At 34.5% G+C, this 27926-nt stretch overlaps 1 protein-coding gene across 1 annotated transcript in view; it reads right to left on the bottom strand.

Annotated features, from left to right (window-relative positions):
- PTPRQ (protein tyrosine phosphatase receptor type Q) overlaps positions 1-27926 on the bottom strand; it is a 199769-nt gene that overhangs the window by 107078 nt on the left and 64765 nt on the right. Inside the window, exons 20-25 of the mRNA XM_078074126.1 lie at positions 26884-27052; positions 25166-25456; positions 24633-24908; positions 24124-24275; positions 19202-19343; positions 15159-15428 (exon numbers count right to left, since the gene is read on the bottom strand). Of these exons, the coding sequence (XP_077930252.1) occupies positions 15159-15428; positions 19202-19343; positions 24124-24275; positions 24633-24908; positions 25166-25456; positions 26884-27052 (1300 nt within the window). The remainder of the gene's footprint in view (positions 1-15158; positions 15429-19201; positions 19344-24123; positions 24276-24632; positions 24909-25165; positions 25457-26883; positions 27053-27926) is intronic.

Below are 27926 nucleotides of genomic sequence, written 5' to 3'. Positions count from 1 at the left end.
AGGAGGAGACAGCACTATAAATGATTATATTTGAAAAGAAGAAAGGTTCAAAGTCATTATGCTAAGTGAACTAAGCCAGATACAGAAAGATAAAGATAAGTGTGGAATCTAAAAAAGTCAAACTCATAAAAGAGGATTTAACATCATTAATCATCACTGATAAGAAAATAAAACTTACAATAAGATAGAATTCTTTACATGAACTAGAATGTCTGAAATTATAAAGACTATTAACGCCAAATTCTGCTGATACTGACAAGTAATTAGAACTCTCATATATTGCTGTTAGGTATGTATTTAAAATAGTAAACCATTTTAGAAAACTGTGTTTCTTGAACACAGACAAATATCTAGACTATGACCCAGCAATTCCACAAGAAAAGATTTAAACAAAATTATCTATAGCAGTTTTACTCATAATACTTAGTTTAGAACAACCTACATGTCCAGAAAAACAGACACACAAATAATGGAATATTCATATGATGGAAAATTATTCAACAGTAAAAAAGAACAAATTACTGAAACCCTCAAGAACATGAGTTTCACAATTATGTTGGGAGAAACAGACCAGAAATTAAAGAGTACATACAGCTCAAGAACAACTGAAAGTAACTTTTGTTGACTGAAATCAGGACAGTGGTTGCCTTGGAGAGTGGGTGTCCAAGGGAATTTTCTGTGGGAGATGGAAACGTTCTCTATGTTGTTGAGTGGTGTTACATGGGGGTATGTGAAAAACCACTGAATTGTACACTTAGGTTCTGTACATTTCATTTTATATAAAATAATTTCCCATAAGTAAAAAACATAAAAAAGAAAACAAAAACATGAAAAGAAAAAAGTTTTCCCATAAAAGTGTAGCAGTAATATTCAAAATGTTATATATTACATTTATACAGAAATTTAAAATACTAAACATTAATACTTTCTAGCTAATGTTTTGTAAATCTAGGTGTTAGTAGAATAAAACAAGGAGCTTTATTGTAGTTTTCATATATCCATACTAGAGAAGAAGCCTTAGAGATTAGTCCAAGTAGTCAACGAATACTTTCAACTTCAACAATCATCTGGCAATTGTTCAATCTTCAGGCAAAGTTCCTACTAGTACTTGTGAGAATAGCATTCTATCCAGCTTTCAAGGAACGTGTCTTATACAATTAACAATTTCTCTGTAATAACATCCTAAATACAAAGTTAGTTTTAAATTTTAAGTCTAAACTTTAAAAATGTTAGACTTTTCCTACATAACAAATATTAATGTAGTTGTGTTTAAAAAATTACAAACAGGATCTTGGTTTTTAAAAAAATCCTTTCTGAAGTAGGCTAATTTAATTAGTAACAAACCAGAAAATTAGGCCACTGATTTTTAATGTATCTTTTAATTGGTATAGATTTCGTTATTGTGATCCATAAGGAATAATAGTTATTATCTTTCTAACATTGCAAATTGTTTTTAAAGTAATAATTTTTCATAATAAGGTATCCAGACACAGAAATAATGGGTGATTTATTTGAGGTTGCAATGAATACTAGGTGGTGAAAATTCAAATTACAATGATAACATTAATATACTAAGAAGCATTCTTTACTTGAATTTTGAACGTGTTTAATCATATAGTGGCTGCTATTTATGCATGCCTTATTTTTATAAAATAGCTTCCTGACCAAAAGTTATTTTCTTATACACAATGAACTTGTAATATTTGAAATTCACTGAATTGAGGTTAACAATAATTTACACAACCTTCTATTTGTTCAAAGCCTTTTCTTTATATTCATATTGCCCCATTTTTAAATTGAGTCTAAATGTAGCATTATTAATGAAATTTTGCTATCATTAAAAGTCATTTGTTTTACATGTCAGAGTTTTTACACCATTCATAAATGGTTTTCCCTGAAGCTTATAATCTCACAGAAACAACAGGCACATTCCTGAAGCTTTCAAGTAATAGGTCACTATAGATAAAGAAATAAGAAGGCTCTTGCATGCACACACACACATCCTTAATTTACTTAAAAAGGAAAGTAAAAGAGAAAAAGAAAAAAAAAATGGAGTGAAATGGGGGAGGAGGTTGATATGTAGAGGCTGTTATGAAAAGTACCAGCTACAGCTGCATAGGACAGGAATGGAAAATAGGGTAATAAGATATGCCCCAGTTCTTAAATAAGTTAATAAAAATGCTGCTTGAAGAACAGCTGTCTTTAGCTGGAGCTGGGATGAAGAAAGGAGTAATGCCTGGAGTCTACTTAATGAAAGGTATTAGAGCATCGACGGGGTCAAGGAGAATTATGCATTCTTTACAAATTCATTTTTTACAAATGGAATTACATTTAAAAGGACTTTTAAATTTGTAATTTAGAATTTGATACTTAAGACAATTTCACAATGGCAAACATTACACCTTTGGAACTGATCCAGGATAAAAAGTGCGATACGTGTCTAGGAACTCTAAAAATTTCCCAGAATGGCTTCAGTATTTTACATAGTATTTTTAGTATTATAGTATTTTTGGTATTATAGGTAAGCACATATCTGATGACAGAAATTGAGTTTTCCTGAATTTTAAATCCATATTTGGACAAAAATATGTATATAGTTACATCATAAATATATCTGCACAAATTAATGAGGAAATTCATAAAATGAACCTCAGTCTCCCCACCCCATAACAATTCTATCGAGATATTGTGAAATAATGGAAGAAAACTATTCTAATTCCAATAAATTCAAATGATTCATTGAATTTCTAAGGTAAGGGTAACTCTTTCTAGTAGAAAGAGTTTTGGATCAGTGGAAGTTCTGCTAATAATTAGTTATAGCTCACTTAGTAGACACTTAACCTGTGTGCTTCATTTCCCATGTCTGCCAAATGAAATGACTGAATGAGGTTATCTCTGAGGTCCAATGAAAATATAAAATTATGTGATTCTAAATTTTAAAAGCACAAGAAATAAATTTGTTTCATCATGGTATTCCCATAGTCCCTACCATACTACTTCATATGTATTAAATACCATCATCTTGAGTAGATGGATAAAAAGGGTACCAGGTATGATATTAAACATCGTGTTCAGAGTTTTTGCTGGAAGCATTTTTGTTGGAAGCATCTTTCCTGCATAACTAATTGGCTGTAAGACAATTCTGCCATAAAAGATAAAATCATGAAAAATAAAAGAGGGATATTCATTAAAAAGGACACAATTAAACATTAAAAATGAATGACAAATTTTGAAAGACTTTATTGTGAAATACTAAATATTTGAATACATTCAAAATGTATAGTGCAGATTCATGGCAATACTGCACAAAGAGTGGATTTTATTTTTTTGATTGTACCTAAGCACTTATCAAAAGTTTTCCATTCATAATATCATACATGCTTTTGCTTGCTGATTCATCTTCATGTACAGCATCTCATTTTTTTCTTTTTTTGCTAAAATTTCTTCCTTCACTAAAAGATATATCAATTTCCAAATACTGGGATGCATATTTGTAAGTGAGCTTTGTCTTGCATTGTGAAAACTTTCCACACCATTGTTTGCTGCATGTCCACTGATAGATGTTCCAAAGTTCTATGGGAAATGTGGGTTCAAAACTCTATGCCACTCTGCAGACCATTATGGGAGCTGGCTAAGATTTATATCATTTATAGCATTTATATTATATCACTTATATATTAAAAATGGGAGTACTGTATCAATAGAGAAATGAAACCAAACTGTCAACCAGTTGATGAAACCATCTTTCAAACCAAACTGTCAACCCATTATATTTATCTTTTTCAGCAAAATTGCCTTACAGGGCGGAAATGATCTGATCGTGGTGAAAATGCTTGCAGCAAAGATGCTTACTTAGAACCATTAAACATATGAACTTCTGCTTTGGAGAAGATGGAGTAGATGTATTCTCCCTACTTCTTCCACTATCTGCAACTAAAACCATAGACATTAAATATAAAGACACTGAAAGGTGGAGAGAAGGCAGAGCAACTAGGGAAATGAGGACCCAAGAAAGAGCACACTGGTGAGTTCTCTGGGTTTTCTTCTTGCCTCATATAGCCCCAAAGCCAGCAATCCAGAAATGTCAACTAGCTCAAGCCAAGAAAGCCCTAGTAAAAGCCTGCTCTCTCCAGCCCAAAAACAGTGTAGCCTAGGGAGACAAAACTTTTAGACAATAACAGCTCTACCCCAAAACCACAGAAGAAAACTGTGGCCCCACTCCCTCCCTAGTCTTCTGCCCTCGGTACTGAGGCACCTCAACCATCTTTGATAGGGTGAGGTTGGAGAAGGCAAAATAAGAAGCTAGAACTTCTACCCTTTCCAGAAATAAGAAGACCCCTCCACCATGTCAGTGGACAACCATGTGGGGAGCAGTCATGAGGAACTCCTAGCCTTCCCAGCTAGGGCCAAGAGGCCTCCTCAGTGGAGGCCTAGTGGGCAGCCCTCTTTCCTGTGCCCATTCAGCATCCTCCCCTGGGGTGTCAGCGGAGGGCGAGGGGGAACCTGGATTTCTACTCCCACCTGCCAGTAATGGAGAAGTGCCCTCCCTTTCCCTACCAGAGTGGGTCACAGGAAATCATTACAGATGTAATGGCCTTAATAATTATAGGACTATTCACATACTAGGTGAGCTGTGGAAGTTGCAGTTTTTGAACAAAGAGTTTGCTTCACCTAAGGTGCAAAATTTTTGTGTGTTAAACTGCTGGTATTATGTCCTTATTATCCTTTTGATGTTGGTAGTGTCTAGAGTGGCTTCATTCCTAAGTATTGGTAATTTGTGTCTGCTTTGCCAGCCTTGCTAGAGGTTTGTTAATTTTAACTTTTCAAAGAACCAGTTCTTTGTTTCACTGATTTTTCCTGTTGTTTTATGGGTTTTGATTTCACTGATTTCTGCTCTTATTTTTATTATTCTCTTCCTTCTTTCAGCATGCTTTGGGCTTTTCTTTTTCTAGACTGTAGTGGAGGGGAAGGTGACCTTAGATTATTGATTTGAGATGTTTCCTCTTTTCCAAGGAATACATTCAAAGCTATACACTTCCCTCTCTTCACTGCTTTAACTGTGTCCCACACATTTTGACATATTGTATTTTCACCAATATATTTTAGTTTACAATATTTCTTCATTTCTCTTGTGACTTCCTTTTTGACAAATGGATTATTTAGAAGTACCACTTTCTGCAACTGGTTTGATATCACATTTCAGTTCCAATTTTGCATCCTGAGAGCACTTAAACATAATTTTAAATCTCCCCAAAAAGAGATCTCCAGGCCCAGAGACTTTCACTGGAGAACTCAACCAAATGTTTAAAGAAGAATTAGTACCAATTCTCTTCCAGAAATTAGAAGAGATTCATATTATGAAAGTAGTGTTATCCTAATACTGAAACTAGACAAAGACGGGGGGGGAATCCCAAAAACTACAGACCAATATCCCTTATAAATATATAGATGCAAAAAGCCTTAACAAAATATTGGCAAATAGAAATCAGTAATATATAAAAATAAATACACCATGATCAAGTGAAGTTGATTCCAAAGACCAAAGGCTTGTTCAATATTAGAAAATCAGTCAATCTAACCCACCATATTAACAAGCTAACGAAGACAATCACATGAACATATCAATCACAAATGACAAAATTATAGAAGATGGAGAACAAATTAGTGGGTTGTCAGAGGGTTAAGATGAGGGGAGGAGCAAGAGGGTGGACAAGACTTGGGTATGGCTGTGAAAAGGCAACATGAGGGATTATTCTCATGGAAATGTTGTCTATTTTGATTGCATTCACATAAATATGGTGGTTGTGATAATATACTAAAGTTTTACAAGATGTTACCATTGGGGGAAGCTGCCTAAAGGCAACACAGAATTTCTCTGAGTTATTTCTTATAACTGAATGTGAATCTACAATTATATCAAAATAAGAAGTCTAATTAAAAAATATATTCCAGAAGACACACCTTTCTTAGATATTTTACCATACAATTGTCTAAAAATAATTTTATAACCATAAGTTTCTACTTAAGGCTCCCAAAGTATGCATATTGAGTGTTTACTGTTTGCTTATCACTTTTCTAGGATTGTGTATTGATTGATTGGTTGATTCATTCAATCTTTCATAATATATTTATTGAGTATCACTGTATTCTAGACACATTTCTGAACATTGGAAATAACTGTGAACTACACAAAGAAAAATCCCTATCCTCATGGAACATGTGTTGTAATGAGGACAGATCCATAGACAATGCTATGTACAATACAGAAAAGTAAAGCAGATAAAGAGGACAGAAAATTCTAGCTGGGAGGAGGTTCAATTATAAATAAATCAGATCCTCTTTAAAGTGGTGGCATTTGAGGATACATTTTCAAAGGATAAAGGAGGAGACAAAACATAGCTAGGGGAAGAGAATGGTGGGTTAAAAAGGACCCTATGGGCCTTGAAATGACTGTGGATTTTATTCTTTGTGACTTGGGAGGCTCAGTAACTATGTAATGAACAAATTCTTCTTCTAAAAATTACTGCAGTCTTTAGGACAATGGTCAAAAAACAATCACTATTTTTAGAGTTACTTATGTTGCTTCCTATTTTAAATTTAGCAGAGTTCTCATTTTTCCATGATATTATATTCAAACTTCTGCTACAAATATGCAAAATCAAGAGCAAAGTAAGGCCCACTTAAGTTATTCAACCTCCCCTCCTACACCCTTTCCAATACTATGCACCCCACTCTAGTCAGGCTTCCACCTGAGCTTGACCCCCCCTTTTTTTTAATGGTTTTATTTATTTATTTAAGAGAGAGAGAGCGAGAGAGCGAGAGAGATAGGGAGAGAGAGCACGAGCTGAGAGGAGAGGGAGAAGCAGGCTCCCACTGAGCAGGGAGCCCCATGCAGGGCTCAATTCCAGGACCCTGGGATCATGACATGAGCTGTAGGCAGACACTTAACTGCCCCTCAGCCTGACCCCATTTCTTTATCCCACTGTGTGTTTTCTCTTGGTGCATCCTGGAATTCATATTTACTTCCTTCTCTCTATTAATCTCACTACTTTTGTGAATAGTGATGGTGTCACAGGGTGGCTTACCATGAGTGCCTCAGAATACCCATAATCTTCAGTTCTCCCTACCATTCGTATAGATCAAATAAAATGAAGAATGTTCTTTGACATGTAGTATGACATTTTCTCATAGCACAATGAGGAATAACAAAAAAGGATTTTTCAAAAACTTGGCTATTTTATTGATCTGTATCAGATAATCTAAGTAGACAGTAGTGTAACTGACTATGAAATTCAGGGTTCAAGACCGTATCATCATTTCCCACTAGGTTACTGAATCTAAGCTTCTTCTACAAACAAATTCTGAAGCTGCCAATGAGCAACATCTAATTCATATTCCATTTCTTCAATATAGCTTTCAATAAAATCTACTTCTAATCTTCAATATTGCCTTCAATAAAATCCATTTCCTATTTGATTTAATCTTCAATCCACACAATTGATTAACATATTAATACAGTTTTATATTTAATTGCTTTATATGTATTGGATATGTCTTTATAATAATGGTGGAGTTATTTGGATGCACACAGCAGAGATCACTGATGCTATTTGGGATTCAAACTTGAATCCTGAACCCCAAACACAGAGCCTGCAAATAGTAAGCATTAAATAAGTATATATTGGTCAAATTTCCAAACTACAAGTGTAAAAGATACTTTTCACCTGAAGTTCACTCTTAAGAGAAGTATTATGTTTAATACTTAAGTCTGTATGAGGGATATTTTGTAAAACACTTGAATTTCAATTAGAGTGGCAATGCTAATAGCTATTTCTTTCTGATCTGTGACAGGCAACTATAATGGCTTTTATGCTTTCAGCAATTACTGACTGGTAAGTAGAATGTGTCAATTCACTTGCTTAAGAACAAACAGGATCATGTAATTTACCTACATGCTTGACTTCTCAACTGATGTGATGGATAAGGAGAAAAATGTCAGTGGGATGCAGACAAAGGAAAAAGTGAACTTCTGAATTATTGCATTAATTTGCAACCCTGAGAAAAACTTTTACCACCCACATTCAGTCCATTAAATGGTATTAGAGAATGGTATGCATTCTTATAAGTCATATAAATATTTTATTTTTTTAAAAAGCCAGTAAATGGAAATCAAATTTAGTTGTAATCACAGTTTGCCCAGTAATCTCTGCACTGCTCAGAGAGGTCCACAAAATAGGGATTCAAATAAAATGCATGACAGATAAATTTCTTAAATAATTCTTAGGGGAATTGTGGTCAGGACTTTGCAGAAGAGGATTGAGAGTAAAATATATATTAATATAGATAATTTATTAAAATATATAAATGGATAAATATTATATATAATTCTATTAATATATATAATATATATAATTATATATAATTCTATTAATATATATAATATATATATATTAATATATATAATATGTTACACATATTATATATTAAAAATATACAAATACATGTATACTAATAGTTTGCCATATATGGTTTTTTCAAATAACCAAGAGTAGAAGAAAAAAGAAAAACAGGGAAATGGAACACATTCTAATTCAACCACACTGTACCATTAATACATTTGTTAGCTCAGTGGACTTCCAGTGGGTCCCTACAGGTGCCTGACGTCTTCTGTTGGACAAAAACAAATGAAGAAATCACTGCTGAAAATAACACTCCTAAAAACCACAATGTGTATTTTACTTTCCCTCAATTAAGTCTTGGGCATCCAAGGGATACAGCTAAGTTTTCTCTCTTGATTCTAAATTATTGAACTTGGGAGAACTTCGAAAAAATCCAAACTATAAAATTATCTTCAAGGAAAAAAATGTTTTAAAAACTCAATATTAAATCACCACATTTACTAAGATTTGAAAATATTATGGATAAGTACATGCATTTTGAGCTAATATGAGATTCTAAAAGTTCAGTCCTGTGTGCACATGAACTTGCTATAATATTTTTATTGGTACATATGATATACTTTGACATAAAATACTGTTAAAAGTACCAAGGTTTGGGGCCTTCATCTGTATTTGCCCTATTCCAACATGTTTGACTGTGACAATGGAACCAGCTTAGACACCAAACACTAATCTTCTCATAAATTCAGTCGTCATGATGCATGTTTAACTGTGTCCAGATATGACCGAGTTTACACTGAGAAAAATACCCAATAATCCCTGGAAGGAATGTTAAGGTCAGACACCAGGCAGTGAGAGAGTGAGCCAAATTTGATTTTACTTTATGTCAAAAATAAGTACAGAGTCAGTGACTCAGAGCTGACTATACACCATGACTAATCTTAGACCACTATAAATTAGAAGTTTGCAGCAGCTATAAAACTGTTTCCATTCTGAACAATGAATCTCCAGTTCTTACTAATGTCTAATCAACAAACAGCTCATGTGAACCTAAATAAAAGCAAAGTATTTACCTAACAAATACTGTAATTAGAAATATAACTATATCCTAGACCTGAAACTTAATTTTAAAGATGAAAAAATTACTTAACTATTTTTGAAGTACTAATTAATACTTATGTTTCATGTGAATGACTCTCCTTAATTAAAAATACTTCTATATTTGCATGGGAGAAAATATCTATAATTTTGCCTGGTCGAAATATAGAAATAATATTTTGCAATGGAATAAAAACCTTTATGGAAAATTATAAATTTAATAAGAAAACAATTCATTTCTTTCTCCTACAAACATGTGAGTACCTGTAATTCCCAGGGTATTTGCTAGGAACTGTGAGTAAAACAAAAACAAATTAGACATAGACCCCACAAGGAAAAAGTTTACAATGGAATAGAGTGCATCTCTAATTTCAGCATTGTCCTACCCACATAATCTTATTTAAATGCAGACTTGTCTGTGATCACCAAGACAGCATGGTATTGGCACAAAAACAGACACATAGATCAATGGAACAGAATAGAGAGCCCAGATATGGAACCTCAACTCTATGGTCAACTAATCTTCGACAAAGCAGGAAAAAATATCCAATGGAAAAAAGACAGTCTCTTCAATAAATGGTGCTGGGAAAATTGGACAGAAAAATTCAGAAGAATGAAACTCAACCATTTGCTTACACCATACACAAAGATAAACTCTAAATGGATGAAAGACCTCAATGAGAGACAAGAATCCATCAAAGTCCTAGAGGAGAACATAGGCAGTAACCTCTTTGACATCGGCCACAGCAACTTCTTTCAAGACACATCTCCAAAGGCAAGGGAAACAAAAGTGAAAATGAACTTTTGGGACTTCAACAAGATAAAAAGCTTCTGCACAGCAAAGGAAAGAGTCAACAAAACAAAGAGGCAACCCACGGAATGGGAGAAGATATTTGCAAATGACATTACAGAAAAAGGGCTGATATCTAAGATACATAAAGAACTTCTCAAACTCAACACCCAAAAAACAAATAATCAAGTCAAAAAATGGGCAGAAGACATGAACAGACAATTCTCCAAAGAAGACATACAAATGGCTAACAGACACATGAAAAAATGTTCATCGTCATTAGCCATCAGGGAAATTCAAATCAAAACCACATTGAGATACCACCTTACACCGTTAGAATGGCAAAAATTGACAAGGCAAGAAACAACACATGTTGGAGAGGTTGTGGAGAAAGGGGAACCCTCTTACACTGTTGGTGGGAATGCAAAGTGGTCAGCCACTTTGGAAAACAGTGTGGAGGTTCCTCAAAAAGTTAAAAATAGAGCTACCTTATGACCCAGCAATTGCACTACTGGGTATTTACCCCAAAGACACAGATGTAGTAAAAAGAAGGGCCACATGCGCCCCAATGTTCATAGCAGCAATGTCCGCAATAGCCAAACTGTGGAAAGAGCTGAGATGCCCTTCAACAGACAAATGGATAAAGAAGATGTGGTCCATATATACAATGGAATATTACTCAGCCATCAGAAAGGATGAATACCCAACTTTTGAATCAACATGGATGGAACTGGAGGAGATTATACTAAGTGAAATAAATCAAGTAGAGAAAGTCAATTATCATATGGTTTCACTTATTTGTGGAACATAAGGAATAGCATGGAGGACATTATGAGAAGGAAGGGAAAAAATGAAGGGGAGGAAACCAGAGGGGGAGATGAACCATGAGAGACTATGGACTCCTGGAAATAAACTGAGCATTTTAGAGGGGAAAGGGGTGAGGGGATGGGTTTGCTTGGTGATAGGTATTAGGGAGGGCACATATGCATGGAGCACCATGCATGGAGCAGTGGGTGTTATATGCAAACAATTAATCATGGAACACTACATCAAAAACTAATGATGACTGTATGGTGACTAACATAACATAATAAAAAAAAATATTTTTAAATAAATAAATAAATGCAGACTTATTGTGAGTCTTACTTTCCAAATTCTGATTCCATAGGTCTGGAGTAGGGCCACAGGGATATACATTCTGATGCAGGGATTAGAAGTCTCAACTTCGAAAAGCATTTTTCTTCAGTATTGAGTACATAGCACACAGTACCATATCTGCCTAATTCATCGATTTAGAGTCCCTTCAACTTTCAGTCATGTAGTCTTTTAACCCTGAGTTAAGATCAAATTCAAATACTTATTTTTTTTTTTATTTTTTACAAAGACCTGTACCTTACATTCAGGTGTCTCTATATCAAATGCATATTACTATTTTGATTATGTGTCTCAGTTCTACTAACTGAACTTCTGCTTTGTTCCTGTGATGAAGCACTCACCTTGAGTACCAATGGACTCAGTAATGAGTCTTCTGCCTCATTTTCAGTCTTGAACCTCTCATTTATCTCAGAATTATTGTCCTGTTTTTTTTTTTTTTTTCCAGTTCTCTGAGGCTCAGCTCCTGTACAATGATCAAGACCATTGTACCTGATGCTAGACCATCGGCCAGGATTTGAACATATTTCCTTCTGCTGCCCATTTACTAGGGAAATACCTATTACTCCTTTCTGGACCTCTCTGACACTGCCTGTCCTCACTGCTACATATTACCAACCATCATAGTTCATGGGTAATCTACTCCAGTATTTCCTCAAATTTACAGAGCATCAGATCACCTAGAGAGATGCTTAAAAGTACAGATTCTTGGGCATCACCTCTTGAGGCTGTGATTCAGCAAATCTGGAGTGAAGTCTGTGGCTTTAAATCTTGGCATGTCATTGAAGAATTTAAAACACACACCCACATACACACACACACACACTTAAACTGGGCTTTTAAGAATGAATTTTGTATGACATAAAAAAAGAAAAGGACAATATAGCTACAGGAAGCAAAGCAATTTGATCATGAGAAAGTGTAGGGTACGTTTGAAAAGAGTGAGTCTAATCAATTATTAGCCCCATAGCAAGTAGCAAGAGTTTAATAAATGTTCTTTGAATTGAATACATGAAGTCTAATGTGCTGAAAAAATGAAGTTTGGCTAGAGGCATCAGCTAGATGAGGAAACGCAGTGGAGGGACATAAGAATGAAAAGCTAGACAGAAGTCAGATTCTAATTGGTGATAAATTCTGGGATGCATTTTCTAGACAACAAGAATAAGTAAAACATTTGGAGTATCCCGGGTTATCTCCTACACCTTTTACCTTTCATTCTTATCTCTTTGCTTCAAATACCCAAATCTATATGTCTAACGTTTACCCTCAGATAATAAACTTCAACTGCCAACACATAAATGCTCTAAATTGTGTATTAGAGACAATTCAATCAAAGTAAGTAGGTAGGAAGAAAAGACTGATGGGCAGGCTGGATGAGGGTGTGTGGTAAGGCTACTTGAGGTATTATTACAGGAAGCAACGAGAATCTGATGCAAAATGGGGCAGTCAAGTTGAAGAAGGAGCAGATTGCAGAACCATGGCAGAGACTGAATTAATAAGATCTGATTTTATGTAGGAGAGATGGGAGCAAGAATCACATATAAATATGAGGCTTGGTGTCCAAATGATTATAAAGTACAGGCATAGAAAAGTAGGGAAGAGAAAAATTCATGTAGCATAAATTCCATGTGAAGAAGTTTAGGGTTGATACGTCAACCAGTTCCTTAGCTGAAATTTTCTAATAATTTATGTGTGTGTGTTTGTGTGTGTGTGTGTGTGTGTGTGTGTGAGAGAGAGAGAGAGAGGATAAAATGCAGGAGAAAGTAGATCGAATTGATGGAGTGATGTTCTAGAGGAGATATATTGAAACAAAAATAAACAGATTCCTGAAAAGAGGAAAGCAATGACACCCCTGAGAGGCTATCTTGAGAGCATAAATAAAGATATGGGCAAATTTTGAAGGAGGTCAAGTCAGTATCACTGATGTAGTAAAATGAATAATCACATCAAATATAGATGATAGTGTGGGTATATTATGTTCAAAATGAGAGCAGAATTCTGCTATGGAAAACTGAAAGAGTGTAAACAAAGGATGTATAGAAGATTATGGAGCAGGTAGGAGAGTTAGAAAAGGTGAATTTATAGCTGAAACAGGTAAATAATTTGTTGTTTTTTTTTTAAAGATTTTATTTATTTGACAGAGAGAGACACAGAGAGAGAGGGAACACAAGCAGGGGGAGTGGGAGAGGGAGAAGCAGGCTTCCCGCAGAGCAGGGAGCCCGATGTGGGGCTCGATCCTAGGACCCTGGGACCATGACCTGAGCTGAAGGCAGACGCTTAACGACTGAGCCACCCAGGCGCCCTAATTTCTGTTTTTTTTATAGCACTAGTCTTCAGCTAGCATCTGGTGAAAACAATGGAATTCTCTCAGAGTTGGGAAACCCCTGGAAGTTGAGTCACAATGGCCTGGTTTGAGATGTAAGGAGTAAGAGGCAGGTGTTGCTGAAAAGCATCAATTCCAGCTGAACAGGGAGAACACTGAAGTCTGAAGAAGTGTTGCACTGAAAGAATGAGAAGGAAAGGATGCTGATTAGGATGCTGAAACCAGGGAGAAGGTACACCATGTCTCAAAGTTCTGTGGTTTACCACCTCAAGGATAGAGAAGTGGAGTAAAATTGGGTGATGCTGATTTCAAAAGGCAGAAGGAATTAAAAGATGCTACCAAGATAGCAGATCTGGATGTGCCAGAAGTAAACAATTATGCCATTACCCACAGTCCCTATTAGGACTTCCAGAGAAGTAGCATCATCAGGAAGGAATCAGACTTACATTTATATGAGCAGGTACAATACTGGAGAAGGAAGAAGGATGAAGGAGATTATGACGTAGGTCAGACCAGTGTTAGGAAGGGCAAGAGTTTTCTTCTTTGTGGACTAGAGCTTAGTGAACTGGATGTTTTTATTCAAATAATATAAAGATTAGGGCTAGTATATAGGAAAACAAATAGATGAAAGAGAGTTTGACACTGTCAGCTATGGAATTCAGGGAAGCATCTAGAATTCCATAAAATCAATTAAGTAAAAAAGAGATAAATATCAAAATGTTTACATGTTCACTCCATATTTTAATTTATGAGAAAGCATAATTTGATAAGCTCAGAGTTTGGATAATAAGAAATATTTGTGGAAACACAGTAGTACAGGTTTGCTCTCTGCTTTCCTCCTTTTAATCTCCTAATGTTGTGGAGAGGGGTCAGTGTACTACACAGCTAGTACTCAGGTGACACATGTCATAAAAATGTATGTGTTACATTTTTAAATATTTCTTTCATATCTTCAGATAAATGTGCTATAAAGACAATTACCATATGAATTCACTCATATGTGAAACTTAAGAAACAAAACAGATGAACAGAGGAGAAAAAAAAGAGAAAGAGAGGCAAAGCAGGAAACAGACTCTTAATTATAGAGAACAAACTGAGGGTTGCTGGAAGGGAGGTGGCTGGGGGATGGGCTAGATGAGTGATGGAGATTTAGGAGGGCACTTGTGATGAGCACTGGGTGTTGTATGTAAATGAAGAATCACTAAATCCTACATCTGAAACTAATATTACATTGTCAACTGGAATTTAAATAAAAACTTGAAAGAAAAGAAAAAGATTACAACTGGTGTTGACAAATGTATGACATCGGCCACAGACAGTTACTTGTTTTGGGTGTTAGGTACCTCTTTCAGGTAAATTACCTGTTTCAGATTAGTTACATGTTTCACAGTATTACCTGCTTCAGGTAGTGTGCTGACGTTGCATGCTTTTTCTTCACCTTCACCAGCTGAGGTTGAAGCTCTTATTTTAAAGACATATGAGGTATTGGCAAGAAGTTTCACGAAAGTATACATATGATCTTGGGGAGAGACTCTTGTAGAATTCCTTTCAACTGTTATCACATAATGAATAATTATTCCATTTGCCTTTTTGGGTGGATCCCACTTCACTGAAGCTGACTGCCAGCTAGTTGCCATACACCATATATTCTGTACAGCATCTGGAACTTAAAAGATAAACAAATGCCCGAAGTTAAAATTTATACACATGTACTAAATGATTTCATTACCTGATTGCTATAAAATCATGTTTAGGAGTTGAGACCAAATAAAAATTTAACATATCAAACTTGCAATGTGTGCTCAGTAAGTTCTTAACATAGACTGAATGAAATGGCAGTTGGCTCATTTTCTATGCTATTATGTCAATCCTTACAATAGTGAGCCAATCACTGAATATTTTCCTAGGCCCAAGCAGCAATCATCCTCAAATCCTGAGAAGCAACTAACTGTAAAGCCTCAAGCTCAGGCAGTGGTTGAAGCCTGCCCTCTTTATCTCTTAACCGGAAAGGAGTAGTCTTAGTAATACTTCTTTTATGGAACATTTTTATGGAAAACATAGATGTAGGTACCTCCATGATTGACACATCCGGGCCTAACATTGTTAGGAGATAGTTGGACAGTTAGGTAGTCAGGGTGATGGTCCCCAATGAGAAAATATGGAGTCAGGACAGCTAAAATAAAACAGCACTAACATCTGGTTTTGCAGCTTAGACAGGACCACACTGACATTCTGCTTTGCAGCCTTTGCAGAAATGACTTCTGCAAAATGTCCTAAAATAAGACAATTAACCACAAAGCATATGTCAATATCATGAGCAAGGGGCAGTTAAGACATAAGCCCCCAGATGTCCCGCCAAAACAGACCATCAGCACGTGGACATTAACCTAATATGTAGACAGATACATGATCAAAGCCCTGGCTGGCACGACTCAGCACACCCTGATTGCTGAAGATAGTTCTGCAAAAGAGCTCATAAAAACCCTTAAACTTAGAAACTCCAAGGGCAACCCTCTCAGGTCCCCTCCCTCTCTGGGAGCTTTATACTCTTGTTCAATAAACTTTGCTTTGGGGCTCACCACTCTTTGTCTGGTCTACCTTTTCATTCTTCAAAGCAGTGTGACCAAGAACCCAGGGCACTAAAGGCAGAGAATTCCTGCAACAACAGTACTAGGAAACATGCAATCAATTTAGGGATTTTGTTTTTACAATTGGTAGGCTTCTTTGGAAGAATTGTGAAGAACTGATCCCTCAGTATCTTTTAAAAAGTCATTGGAGGGAAGATTTAAATCAGTCCCAGTTTTTAATTCAGTCCTAGTTTTTTTCTAGAACTTCTATGAATTTACTTGGAAGTAACCCAATTTCTCAGAGGCCCACTATATCTTGTGGACCTGGTTGAAGAGCAGTACCCCAATCCATCAAAATGACTGCAGATTAGAGAGACTGGCTACTTCCCACGGAAATGTCCAATTATGTAATGCCCCCTAATATTAGCATAGCTTTTCTTATTATAGTAAAAAGAGGATGCTAGAAGGAAAATTCGCCTATCATCATTTTGTGGATTATAAAGAAGTAGTGGAGTATATAAAGAATTTGTGGAGTATAAAGAAGTATAAACAACTTGCTGTCATTATGCAAAACATAGTTATTGAAAGAATACTCAAGTATTATCTTTGAGTTTTCTCCTCTGACCTAAATTTATCTTTACAAATCCTTCTTCCTTTGTAAGATAAAGACATCAGAACTAAAGGATGTGTGGCATTTAAAATGAAAGAAAAGACAATTTCTCAGCTGATCCAGGGTTCTGGCAATTAAATATTATTAATTATTTGCTTCCTTATTTTCAAAAATATATAATATTTTCATAAAGTAAATTAAAAGACAGTTGATACTTTGCTTAAGTTTAATTTATAAACCCAGATTTTGTGAATATCTATTTCACTGACCCTGTAAATCAAAAAATAATTAACCAGCGATATTTAACACTTAAAGTTGAAAATTTTCTTTTATTTAACCAATCAAGGCATAGAATTTTATGCAATTTTATTTTATTGATAAAAGTATTTACTGTGTTATTGTCTACAAGATTAGCCTTGATTTTTTACTAAACTGATACATGTATAAATTGTTAAAGTGTTTTTCTTCTTTATAGGTTTGGCATTTGTATATAATATGTAAATTATCATTTATAATATAACCATTTCCTACAGTCATGTCTATCCTTCACTGGAGGTCAGAAACTAATGTTCTAATTCAGTTTCTTCACTACCTTTTTCAGACCTTTTTATCTAAACTGCCTGAATTGTGGTTTTTTCATCTGTAATACGAGAATGGGGCAACAGTAGTATTTTTTTTGACCACTAAATGTGTGTCCAACACTCTAATAAGAACTTTATGTGGATCTTTTAAAATATTTTGCACCACAACGTTATAGGCGGCTACTGCTAATATGTGTTTCTTTTCAGTTAGGAACATAGAGGCTCAGAGGACTCATGGGCCTTTGCAAGGTTATACAGCTAGTAAGCTTGTATTCAAATCCAGACACTGACTTCAAAGCATGCACTTTTATCCACGATAAATATTGTCTTAGCCTGTCTTATAGGAATGCTATGGAAAAAAAGTCTCAGATATTCATAAATTAATGCAAAAATGACTAATTTATCAGTGAGTGCTCCCCAGTTTCAATTTAGAGGTTCACTAAAACAAGAGGAAGTGCATCTGAAGGTACAGAGAAAAAATAACTAGAGCAATATCTTGTGCTCACTCAATAATCACTGATGAAAAAAGTGAGGAGGAGGTGCCTTTAAACATATGGTCCAGTTGAGAGAAGGAAAAGTGCATTTCTAAGTCACCCATGAAATAGATCATAAATGAAAACTATCCAGTACACAAGCAAAGGTGAGCTTTGGCATGGATATGACATGTAGGTAAGCTGTGTAATTAGACCAGTGGTATTTCATAGTCTTCATAATCCCCTCCACATGTTACAGATGGACTACGGGAAAGTAGAAGTTTACATAATGACCAGTGGTCTTCACGTGTCACAATATATCTTCTTTAAAAAACCATCGGTGGGGCACCTGGGTGGCTCAGTCGTTAAGCGTCTGCCTTCGGCTCAGGTCATGATCCCAGGGTCCTGGGATCGAGCCCCACATCAGGCTCGCTGCTCCGCAGGAAGCCTGCTTCTCCCTCTCCCACTCCCCCTGCTTATGTTCCCTCTCTGGCTGTCTTTCTCTCTGTCAAATAAATAAAACCTTTAAAAAAAATAAAAAATAAAAAAAATTAAAAAAAAAAAAAAAAGCCATCGGTATCGCTTCATGTAAATATAAACCAACCTGTTAAAAGTGGCTACTGGTTGGTTTCTCTTCCCTCCCTCCAACCCCAGCTGTCTCAGTTGATACTAAGAATTTAAGAAACAAAACAAACGAGCAAAGGGAAATAAAAAAGGGGGAGAGAGGCAAACCAAGAAATAGACTCTTAACTATAGAGAACTGTTGGTCACTAGAGGGGAGGTGAGTGGGGTTGGGTGAGATAGGTGTTGGGGATTAAGGGGGGCACTTGTGATGAGTACCTGGGGTTATATGGAAGTATTGAATCACTATTGTATACCTAAAACTAATATTACCTTATATGTTAACTAACTGGAATTTAAATAAAAACTTTATATAAAAAAAGAATTAAGTAGTTTTTACAGATACCTAGAAACCTACTTTATTCCTAAACGATTCCTTGATTTCAATTTCCTCAGTTCAAAAGAAAAAACCACGTGTAAGTATATATATATTTGCACACAAGACCCAGCCTACTGTTAAAGGCCTGAAATTCAACTTCCCTTTGAATGCACTATTAAATGATGATACTTTATCACATAAACCAAAAGGAAAGGAAAAGTGTTAAATACAAAGTGAAACATTTTAGGATCAAAAAACTGTGTCTCACCTGATTCTTGAGTTGTGAATTTTACTACATTACTAAACTGATTGCCATTTCCGACTTTTGTAAAGGCAGATAGGCTGACAGAATAGGTGCTGACTGGTTCCAGTCCAAAAAGTTGGGCTTCAGTTTGAACACCTGAAATATTCTGAAAAGCAGGAAAAAATTCTTTGTCATGATGCATCACCAAAAATTTGTAACTGGAAGAAATATTTTATTACATTAAAGTTATGCTGTCTATGTTTAATAAGCATGGGTATTTTCAGTTAAAACAAATATTAAACATTTTTTTGTGCCACCGGGTGTGATCATATGATGATATAGGATGAACTGGGCACCCTCTCAGCCCTGAAAAATCTCATATTGGCCATGTTTTTAATTTTTTTTTTTTAATGTTAGAGTATTTTGTTTTCATTTTGTCTCCCTAACACTTGCTTGGATTAATATACTGATTACTTCCTTTAAATTTGCAAAACTGAAAGTCCCCAACTTAAACTTATGGGTGGTTGACAATGTTAGATTATTCTTGAATTCATCTAGAGTCATTTTTTAAGACCCAGTAATACTAGGTAAATCAATTTATTCGTCAGCTACTTCTTGCTAGGCACTGGGAATACAACAGTTAATAAAACAAAATCTCTGCTCTCATGAAGCTTAAAATATGAGTTTTCTCAGACAACTCCTAAATTTTACCCAATCTCTTAGGAAAATGAAAAAAGGAAAACAGTTATCACAACTGCTCAAGGAAGGATATGTGTTCACATAGAAAAATTTACCATTAAGTATAAAGTCTTCATTCAAAGATAATTGTCAAAACTGAGAGATCAGTTAAGACTAATCTGTTATCCATATGGAAAGAGAAGACAATCTCCTATGATGGTATAATTTTAAAAATACTGTATTTTATCTGACCCAAAATATAAACCACTTTGATTTATTTATTAAACATTTTAGTAACAGAAATTTAGTAAGAATACTAACTCGCAGGGAGTTACAGTTTAATCACATTTTAAATTAAATCATATTTTAAATTAATATTCCAAGTCATTCATATACTTTAGGGACTCATTCTGTTACACTATTGCCTTCCATTCTTTCACACTTACTATTTATAAAGCATACTGTTAGATAACCAGGAGATTATAAAGATACACATAAATAAATACATGGTTCCTGTGATCAAGGAATTTTTATATTAAACAAAGAAATCTATCAACAAATATTTACTGAGGAGAAATTAAACATAACTAGGTAAATTTTGACTTGGATTAGGAAGGGCTTGTATCCAGAGAAGTGACTGAACCCGAGATTATAATAAAAAACATGAGCAGCTTACTGGATAGTGACCAGATTTACCTAAGAGTAAGTTGTAAGAGGGAGACATGAGAGAGGAATATTTCCAAACATTTTAACAGAACTTTTTAATGAATAAACAATTTCTTTCCATATATATGAGTGAGCCAAGTTACCAGTAGACCAGGATCTAACTGGTCTCCATGTGGACCACACTGGATTGACTGCAATGGTAGGAATATTTGTGGGTGGTTCTGGAATTATTCTGCCTCCACATACCCACATATAATTTGAAAGGATAAAAAGGAAAAGAAATAGAAACTGATAAGACAGAGGTAGAAGAAGACACAGAAAGGGAAATAGGACAATACACTTGGAAAGGAAATAAGGTGGCATGAAGTACATGTAAAGGAACTTAAAATAGACTATGAAGGGGCGCCTGCGTGGCTCAGTCGATTAAGTGCCCGACTCAGTTTTTGCTCAGATCATGATCTCAGGGTCCTGAAATTGAGCTCTGCCTCGGGCTCCAACCTCAGCGGGGAGTCTGCTTCTTTCCCTCTCCTTCTGTCCTCCCCATTCTCACGCACATGCTCTCTCTCTAAAATAAATAAATATCTTTTAAAAAAGAAGACTAGGGCGCCTGGGTGGCTCAGTCGTTAAGCGTCTGCCTTCGGCTCAGGTCATGATCCCAGGGTCCTGGGATCGAGTCCCACATCGGGCTCCCTGCTCGGCGGGAAGCCTGCTTCTCCCTCTCCCACTCCCCCTGCTTGTGTTCCTGCTCTCACTATCTCTCTCTCTGTCAAATAAATAAATAAAATCTTTAAAAAAAATAAAAATAAAAAATAAAAAAAAAATAAAAAAATAAAAAAGAAGACTATGAAAATTGACAGAAGAGAAAATGGATGTAAAAAGGAGTAACTAAAAGTAGTAAATTTTTTAAAATTTAATTTTGTTATGTTAATCACCATACACTACATCATTAGTTTTTGATGTAGTGTTCCATGATTCATTGTTTGCGTATAACACCCAGTGCTCCACTCAATACGTGCCCTCTTTAATACTCATCACCAGGCTAGCCCATCCCCTCACCCCCTCCCCTCTAGAACCCTCAGTTTGTTTCTCGAGTCCATAGTCTTTCATGGTTCGTCTCCCCCTCCAATTTCCCCCCCTTCATTTTTCCCTTCCTACTATCTTCTTCTTTTTTTTTTTTTAACATATAATGTTTTATTTGTTTCAGAGATACAGGTCTGTGATTCATCAGTCTTACACAATTCACAGCACTCACCATAGCACATACCCTCCCCAATGTCTATCACCCAGTCACCCCATCCCTCCCATCAGACAACAAAAAGAAATAAAAAGCATCCAAATCGGCAAAGAAGATGTCAAACTCTCACTCTTTGCAGATGATATGATACTTTATGTGGAAAACCCAAAAGACTCCACCCCAAAACTGCTAGAACTCATACAGGAATTCAGTAAAGTGGCAGGATATAAAATCAATGCACAGAAATCAGTGGAATTCCTATACACCACCACCAACACAGAAGAAAGAGAAATTAAGGAGTCGATCCCATTTACAATTGCACCCAAAACCATAAGATACCTAGGAATAAATCTAACCAAAGAGGCAAAGAATCTGTACTCAGAAAACTATAAAATACTCATGAAGGAAATTGAGGAAGACACAAAGAAATGGAAAAACGTTCCATGCTCATGGATTGGAAGAACAAATATTGTGAAGATGTCAATGCTACCTAGAGCAATCTACACATTCAATGCAATCCCCATCAAAATACCATCCACTTTTATCAAAGAAATGGAACAAATAATCCTAAAATTTGTATGGAACCAGAAAAGACCCCGAGTAGCCAGAGGAATGTTGAAAAAGAAAAGCAAAGCTGGCAGCATCACAATTCCAGACTTCCAGCTCTACTACAAAGCTGTCATCATCAAGACAGTATGGTACTGGCACAAAAACAGACACATAGATCAATGGAACAGAATAGAGAGCCCAGAAATGGACCCTCAACTCTATGGTCAAGTAATATTCGACAAAGCAGGAAAGAATGTCCAATGGATAAAAGTAGTGAATTTTAAAGAAAAACTATTCCCTCAATTAAAAGTGGTACATTTAACATTCATAGTATAAAGGTTATATGTTTGCTACTAGTGAAATTTTAATGGTAGCATTTCTACTGAAAAATCAAGATGTTTAAAAATTTTAGAATGTAACTTCTCATATTCAGGTAAAGGTATACTGTCATTTCATGCTTAGTGTTATGACAATGCTTGATGGATTTTTTTAAATCTTTTTTAAAATAACAACAGCTAATACATTTAACATGTGCTAAAGATTATTCTAAATGCTTGATATAGATTTTCCCTTTATAATCCTCACTTTTTAATGTATGCATCTTTATAGCTCCCATTTTGCACTTGAAGAAACTGAGTCAGAAGAGATTAAGCAACTGCTATAATGCAGCACATTAAGTCTCAAAATGTGATTGCAGTAAGAAAATGATTGCTTTTTACTTTTTGATATACATTTCCCAGTGACCCACACAGATAAAACAAACAAAAAATGGGAATATGTTAAGATTAGACTGGGGATAGTTATTAGAGGGCTAGAGACTTAGCATTATTAAAGAATTTCACACTTCTGGGGAACAGATTCCACATTTATGGAGTACTATAATTCAAATTTTACTCAGCCAATCAGATTTTAAAGTAGTATCTTAATTTCCAGAAAGAAAGTCATTGCTCCTTATGACATAACCTTAACCACTGCTTTTGCTTTTTACTATTTACTTTGTAAGCTACATATGCCATAAAAATGATTTACCATCAGCAATAAATTATAATACATATAATATTGGGGACAATGTTTACTGCAGAGTTTTTTCACTCTTACTGTAACTAAATAAGAGCATTCCAGTACTTCATTTGCCTTAGGGAAAAAAATAAAAACACTTTCTTAAATAAATGCCAGTCATATAACATTTTTTTTGGCAATTAAATGCTAGAAATCATACAAGTATATATGTATACTTGAGATCATTTGTTATATCAGTTCTTTGGGTATTTTTCATTGATTCTGGAACCTAAAAATGGAGGAGGGAAAGGGTATCTGCTGTTGCAAACAAATTAGCACTGAAAGGAAAAGAATAACTGTATATCTTAAAAGACCAATTAGTGTAGGATTATATTCTATCAGGGAAGATTAACAGATGTCCAGCATAAATACTTTTCTGAAAGGTTATAAACATTCACTTGGTATCTCTCTTAACAATAAATAGAAATATATTGCATTTAAGATAATAACAGGTTTTAAGTAGTCTAAAAAATTTACTACATACTTCCCAGCATTAACAAAATAATGTAATTATTTCTTAACTCATAAATATCTAGAAGTTGTAAATTCTAAGTAAATTGCTCTACAAAGTATTCACCTTCCAATCTGACAAATGTTTTCTGTGTTTTCCACAAATATCCTCAAATCGTAGGAAAAAAAGATTATTTAAAAAGATGGTCCTTATTTAATTTAAAGCAGTCCATTTTCCCCGGCATGTCAAAAGATATTAATTCAATTTTTGAATTTTTGAAATTAACTTATACTGTTATAATCAACCTACCTTATAAAATATAGTGTCAGTTTCATGTTCATGAATTTTTAAACTATATATTTTAACAGTACCGCCTGGAACAGGACTCGGGTTCCATTTCAGCCACACAAAGTCTGACGTGTAGTTGATTAGGGTCAAATTCTGAGGAGGTGCTAAAGGCACTGCAGGAAAACACATCATAAAACTTACATTCAGAACACTTTTAGCATAAAAATATCACTGCGACTCTAGCTTCCTGAAGACACTAGTTAAGATTTCTAAAATGATGATATTTTAATTTCAGAAATAAATAGCATCAGTAATTACGTTTTTATACTTGGAACTCAGTAGCCCCAAAGTTGTTTTAAACAAGCACTTCATTCTGAAGCTTGAACTAAGAAAAAAAATGTTCAGCAAAGTAGATGAATAGTTGTGAGCCTGTTACAAATAGGTAATTGAATATCCTTTCAATTTCCATGCTGTTCCTTAAAAAGAGAGAGCAAGGCTGCAACAGTGAAGAGGTATGGATTCCGGCTTACCTGACTCATCTGTGTAAAAGAAAAGAGTACTGGAAGGACCAAGTCCTTTTATAGTTCTTGCAGCGGCAAAAAAACTATATAATGTAAATGGCGAAAGCTCTTCCAATATTAGATAATTATCAGAAGTAACGAAAGAGTAATTTTCATTTGGTCCTTGTAAAGTTAAATCATAACTTATTATTGCACCATTTGGCTTTACTGGGGGATCCCATGATAAGAGAACTGAGGTAGAGGAAAGGTTTTTAAAAGTGTTGATTATTGGTGAAGTTTCTGGGACTATAAAAGAAAAAAAGAATATTAAATGAAACAAAAGTGAATTAGCATTAAAAAGAAGAGGCTTTAATAATGATGGGACTTAATTTTATTAGCAGATAATTATTTTAATTTAAAAAAATATAGAGTTATGTTTATTGAAAGGCTAATTATTTGAGAACAAACAGATTCTATATAAGAATGATGTTTTCTATCAAAAAGCAATATAAATAAGAGAACAGCAACAATCTGCTTATAGGCAATAAAAGGGTCCAGCCTACCATCTTCTTCAGTTTTGATGTGTAGCTGGGCAGTATAGGTATCAGAGAATCCCTTTTCTGTTGATGGAGTGATTTTTAATATATAATCAGTATATTTTTCCAGATTATCAAAATACATGCTTCTCCCATACGTAACGAGAAGTGGTCTCACATGATGAGGAGTCTGCTGTAAGCTCAGAGAAACATAGTAGAAGACTAGACCATTTGGTTGAGACGGCGGGCTCCAGCTTACATTTATTGCAGTTGACGAAATGGACTTGTAAGTTAGGTTTCCAACAAACCCTTCAGGTACTATGGTAGGTAACATGCAAAATATAAAAATTATCAGTCACCCTAAATAAAATTTGAGTAAATTCACAAACTGAGGGTAATTGTTGAAATGGCATCTTTTATACCATCAGCTCTTACATTGTTTAAATGCAGATGTAGTAATACCACCTATTACAAAGTATCATTTCAAAATAATTATATTAAAAATGATTCAAAATATAAACCCTGTCATCTTTAATATGTGTGAGATTGCTTTATATAATATTCTCTTGTCTTTTCTTTCCTACAACATGGAGATTATTCATGTATTATACATGTATGACTGTGTATATATACTCAGATATTTAAATATTTGATAATGTATATTGTCTAAACAATATTTTTATTTTCTGTCTTCTAAAGATTATCTTTAGCATACATATATCACATCTAAGACCTCTCACCTGCAACTGTGCCCAGTAAGTGTTTATTATTCATGGTGCTATAATAGTCACTGATGAAACTTATAGGTTGGTGAAAACATGGGGACAGATCTGCATTTAAAGAATGCCTGAAATGATATTGACCACATACTGCACTAAAGCACTTTGCTAAAGACTCTGCAAGCACATATTTTCACGTATTTTTTCGTATCTTATTCTGTTGCTCAATGTGTAAACGATTTAAAAGATTGCTCTAACAAGGAAAGCATTCACACCTCCTACTTATTGTGTCTGCCAGTTTACAATCTTAAGACAACACAGAATCTTACTATCAGCAGAAGTTTAGGTCAATACCATTTCTCAATAAGAGACTAGTCTTTAAGAAATAAAAGGACACCAGAAACAAGAAGAAATAGGCAATGATTTATGTATCATTGTATTCTTGAAGTTGAAACCTAAAAAACATCAAGCACTTCAATCATTAGAGTTTTCTGAATCCTCAGCACAAACAGGATACTGCTGACGCTGTATACAAGAAACTTCTGGGGTTAAAAAAGTAAAGATTCCAGGTATCTGAGTCAAAATCACAATAAGAACAAAGATGCTGTATAGAGTCCTATTTGGACTCAAATGCTGAAATGGAAGTTGCTAGATTACAAAAAAAAAAAAAAAAAAAAAAGGTAGTTCTTAAAGCGGAGGAACAAGTATATTAAGTATTGGAAAATCCATCCATGTATACAACAGTATTTTTCATGCTTATAACTGGATGGCTGTGACATCCTTTGGAGAAATAAAAGTGACAGTTTTCATGAATGGTAGCAGTTTTCATGAATAGAAAAGGCTGTTATTATTGTAGCAGTTTTATAGCAACATTAAATACATTTTCAAACTTCTATAATAATTAGTTAAATGTGCCTAAATAAATTACATATTTCACTAGCAATATATACAAATAGAAAAAAGGTTCTGAAATAAAGTTTTAAATTAATCCTATTAAAGATTAATAAATGATTTTTGTTTACATACTGTCTTGATCTGTGTATACTTGAACTATGTTACTGCTTTTATTCCCATTTCCAACTGAAGTACTTGCTGTTACCCAAAATGTATAGTAGCTGAATATTGCCAGTTTCTCTATTACTGCAGATACAGTCATATTGTCAAAGTCATTGGTTACTTCATGGAGTGTAAAATTCTGAAAAATAAACATGTTGTTTTAATTGTTCAGAATATAGTTTTAGTACACATGCACATCCCAAAATAATTATTATCCATGAATTGGTTGTCTCATTACTTTAATATGTCAATTTGAGAAAAATCAACATAGAATATTTTAGTGCAATAATTAAACTGGAAATATGTTGTACTAAAAGAGAAATGGATGGTAGTACTTTTTATCATAAAACCAACATACAGAACAGCAAAGAGTAGAAACTTCCAGCTTAAGGAGAACGTTCAGCAGCCAATTGAAAATGCTACAACTGTACAGTGTCAGTTTTCCTTATAAAACATTCAAGTATTTTTCAAAACACTGACATATATTTTTGAACAAGTTTAGGATTATTATAAAGGCTTTTATTTTTTTTTCCTGCTAATGATGAAGAAATTATGAAAGTATTCACCTCTTTCTCTCAACTCAAATGGTTGTTATTCATCCTTAATAAGGCTTTTTTTTTTTTCTTCTATAATCATGGGGAGAAATAGGAAGTCCATTAGATGCATTTTCTTTCTTATATGCAGAGTAAGAGCAATTTTAAAATTCTTTTGCCTGACTCCTAGTTATATTTGTCCTAAGGCATTTTTTGATGATTAGGGAATTTATTTATACAATCATTTCCTTTCTGACCATATTTTAAACACAAAACACATAGTTAAAACCAATTATAAAATAAAGGAAAATAGACTTAAAAATTATGTAGGCAATTAGTATGAATAAGTCTTAATAATAATGTGCATCTACACCAAGAAAGCTCAATCATTCCAATCCATACAAAGCTTTGAGCTTCCTATAGATCTAAATTCAATTCTAGCAGAGTAACCCTCAATAAATCATCTCAACTCAAAGCTTT

This window comes from Halichoerus grypus, chromosome 6, assembly GCF_964656455.1.
Source record: "Halichoerus grypus chromosome 6, mHalGry1.hap1.1, whole genome shotgun sequence".
NCBI classification, from domain to species: Eukaryota; Metazoa; Chordata; class Mammalia; order Carnivora; family Phocidae; genus Halichoerus; species Halichoerus grypus.
The sequence above is the reverse complement of the archived record's forward strand: the minus strand, read 5'-3'. Positions and strand labels throughout refer to the sequence as shown.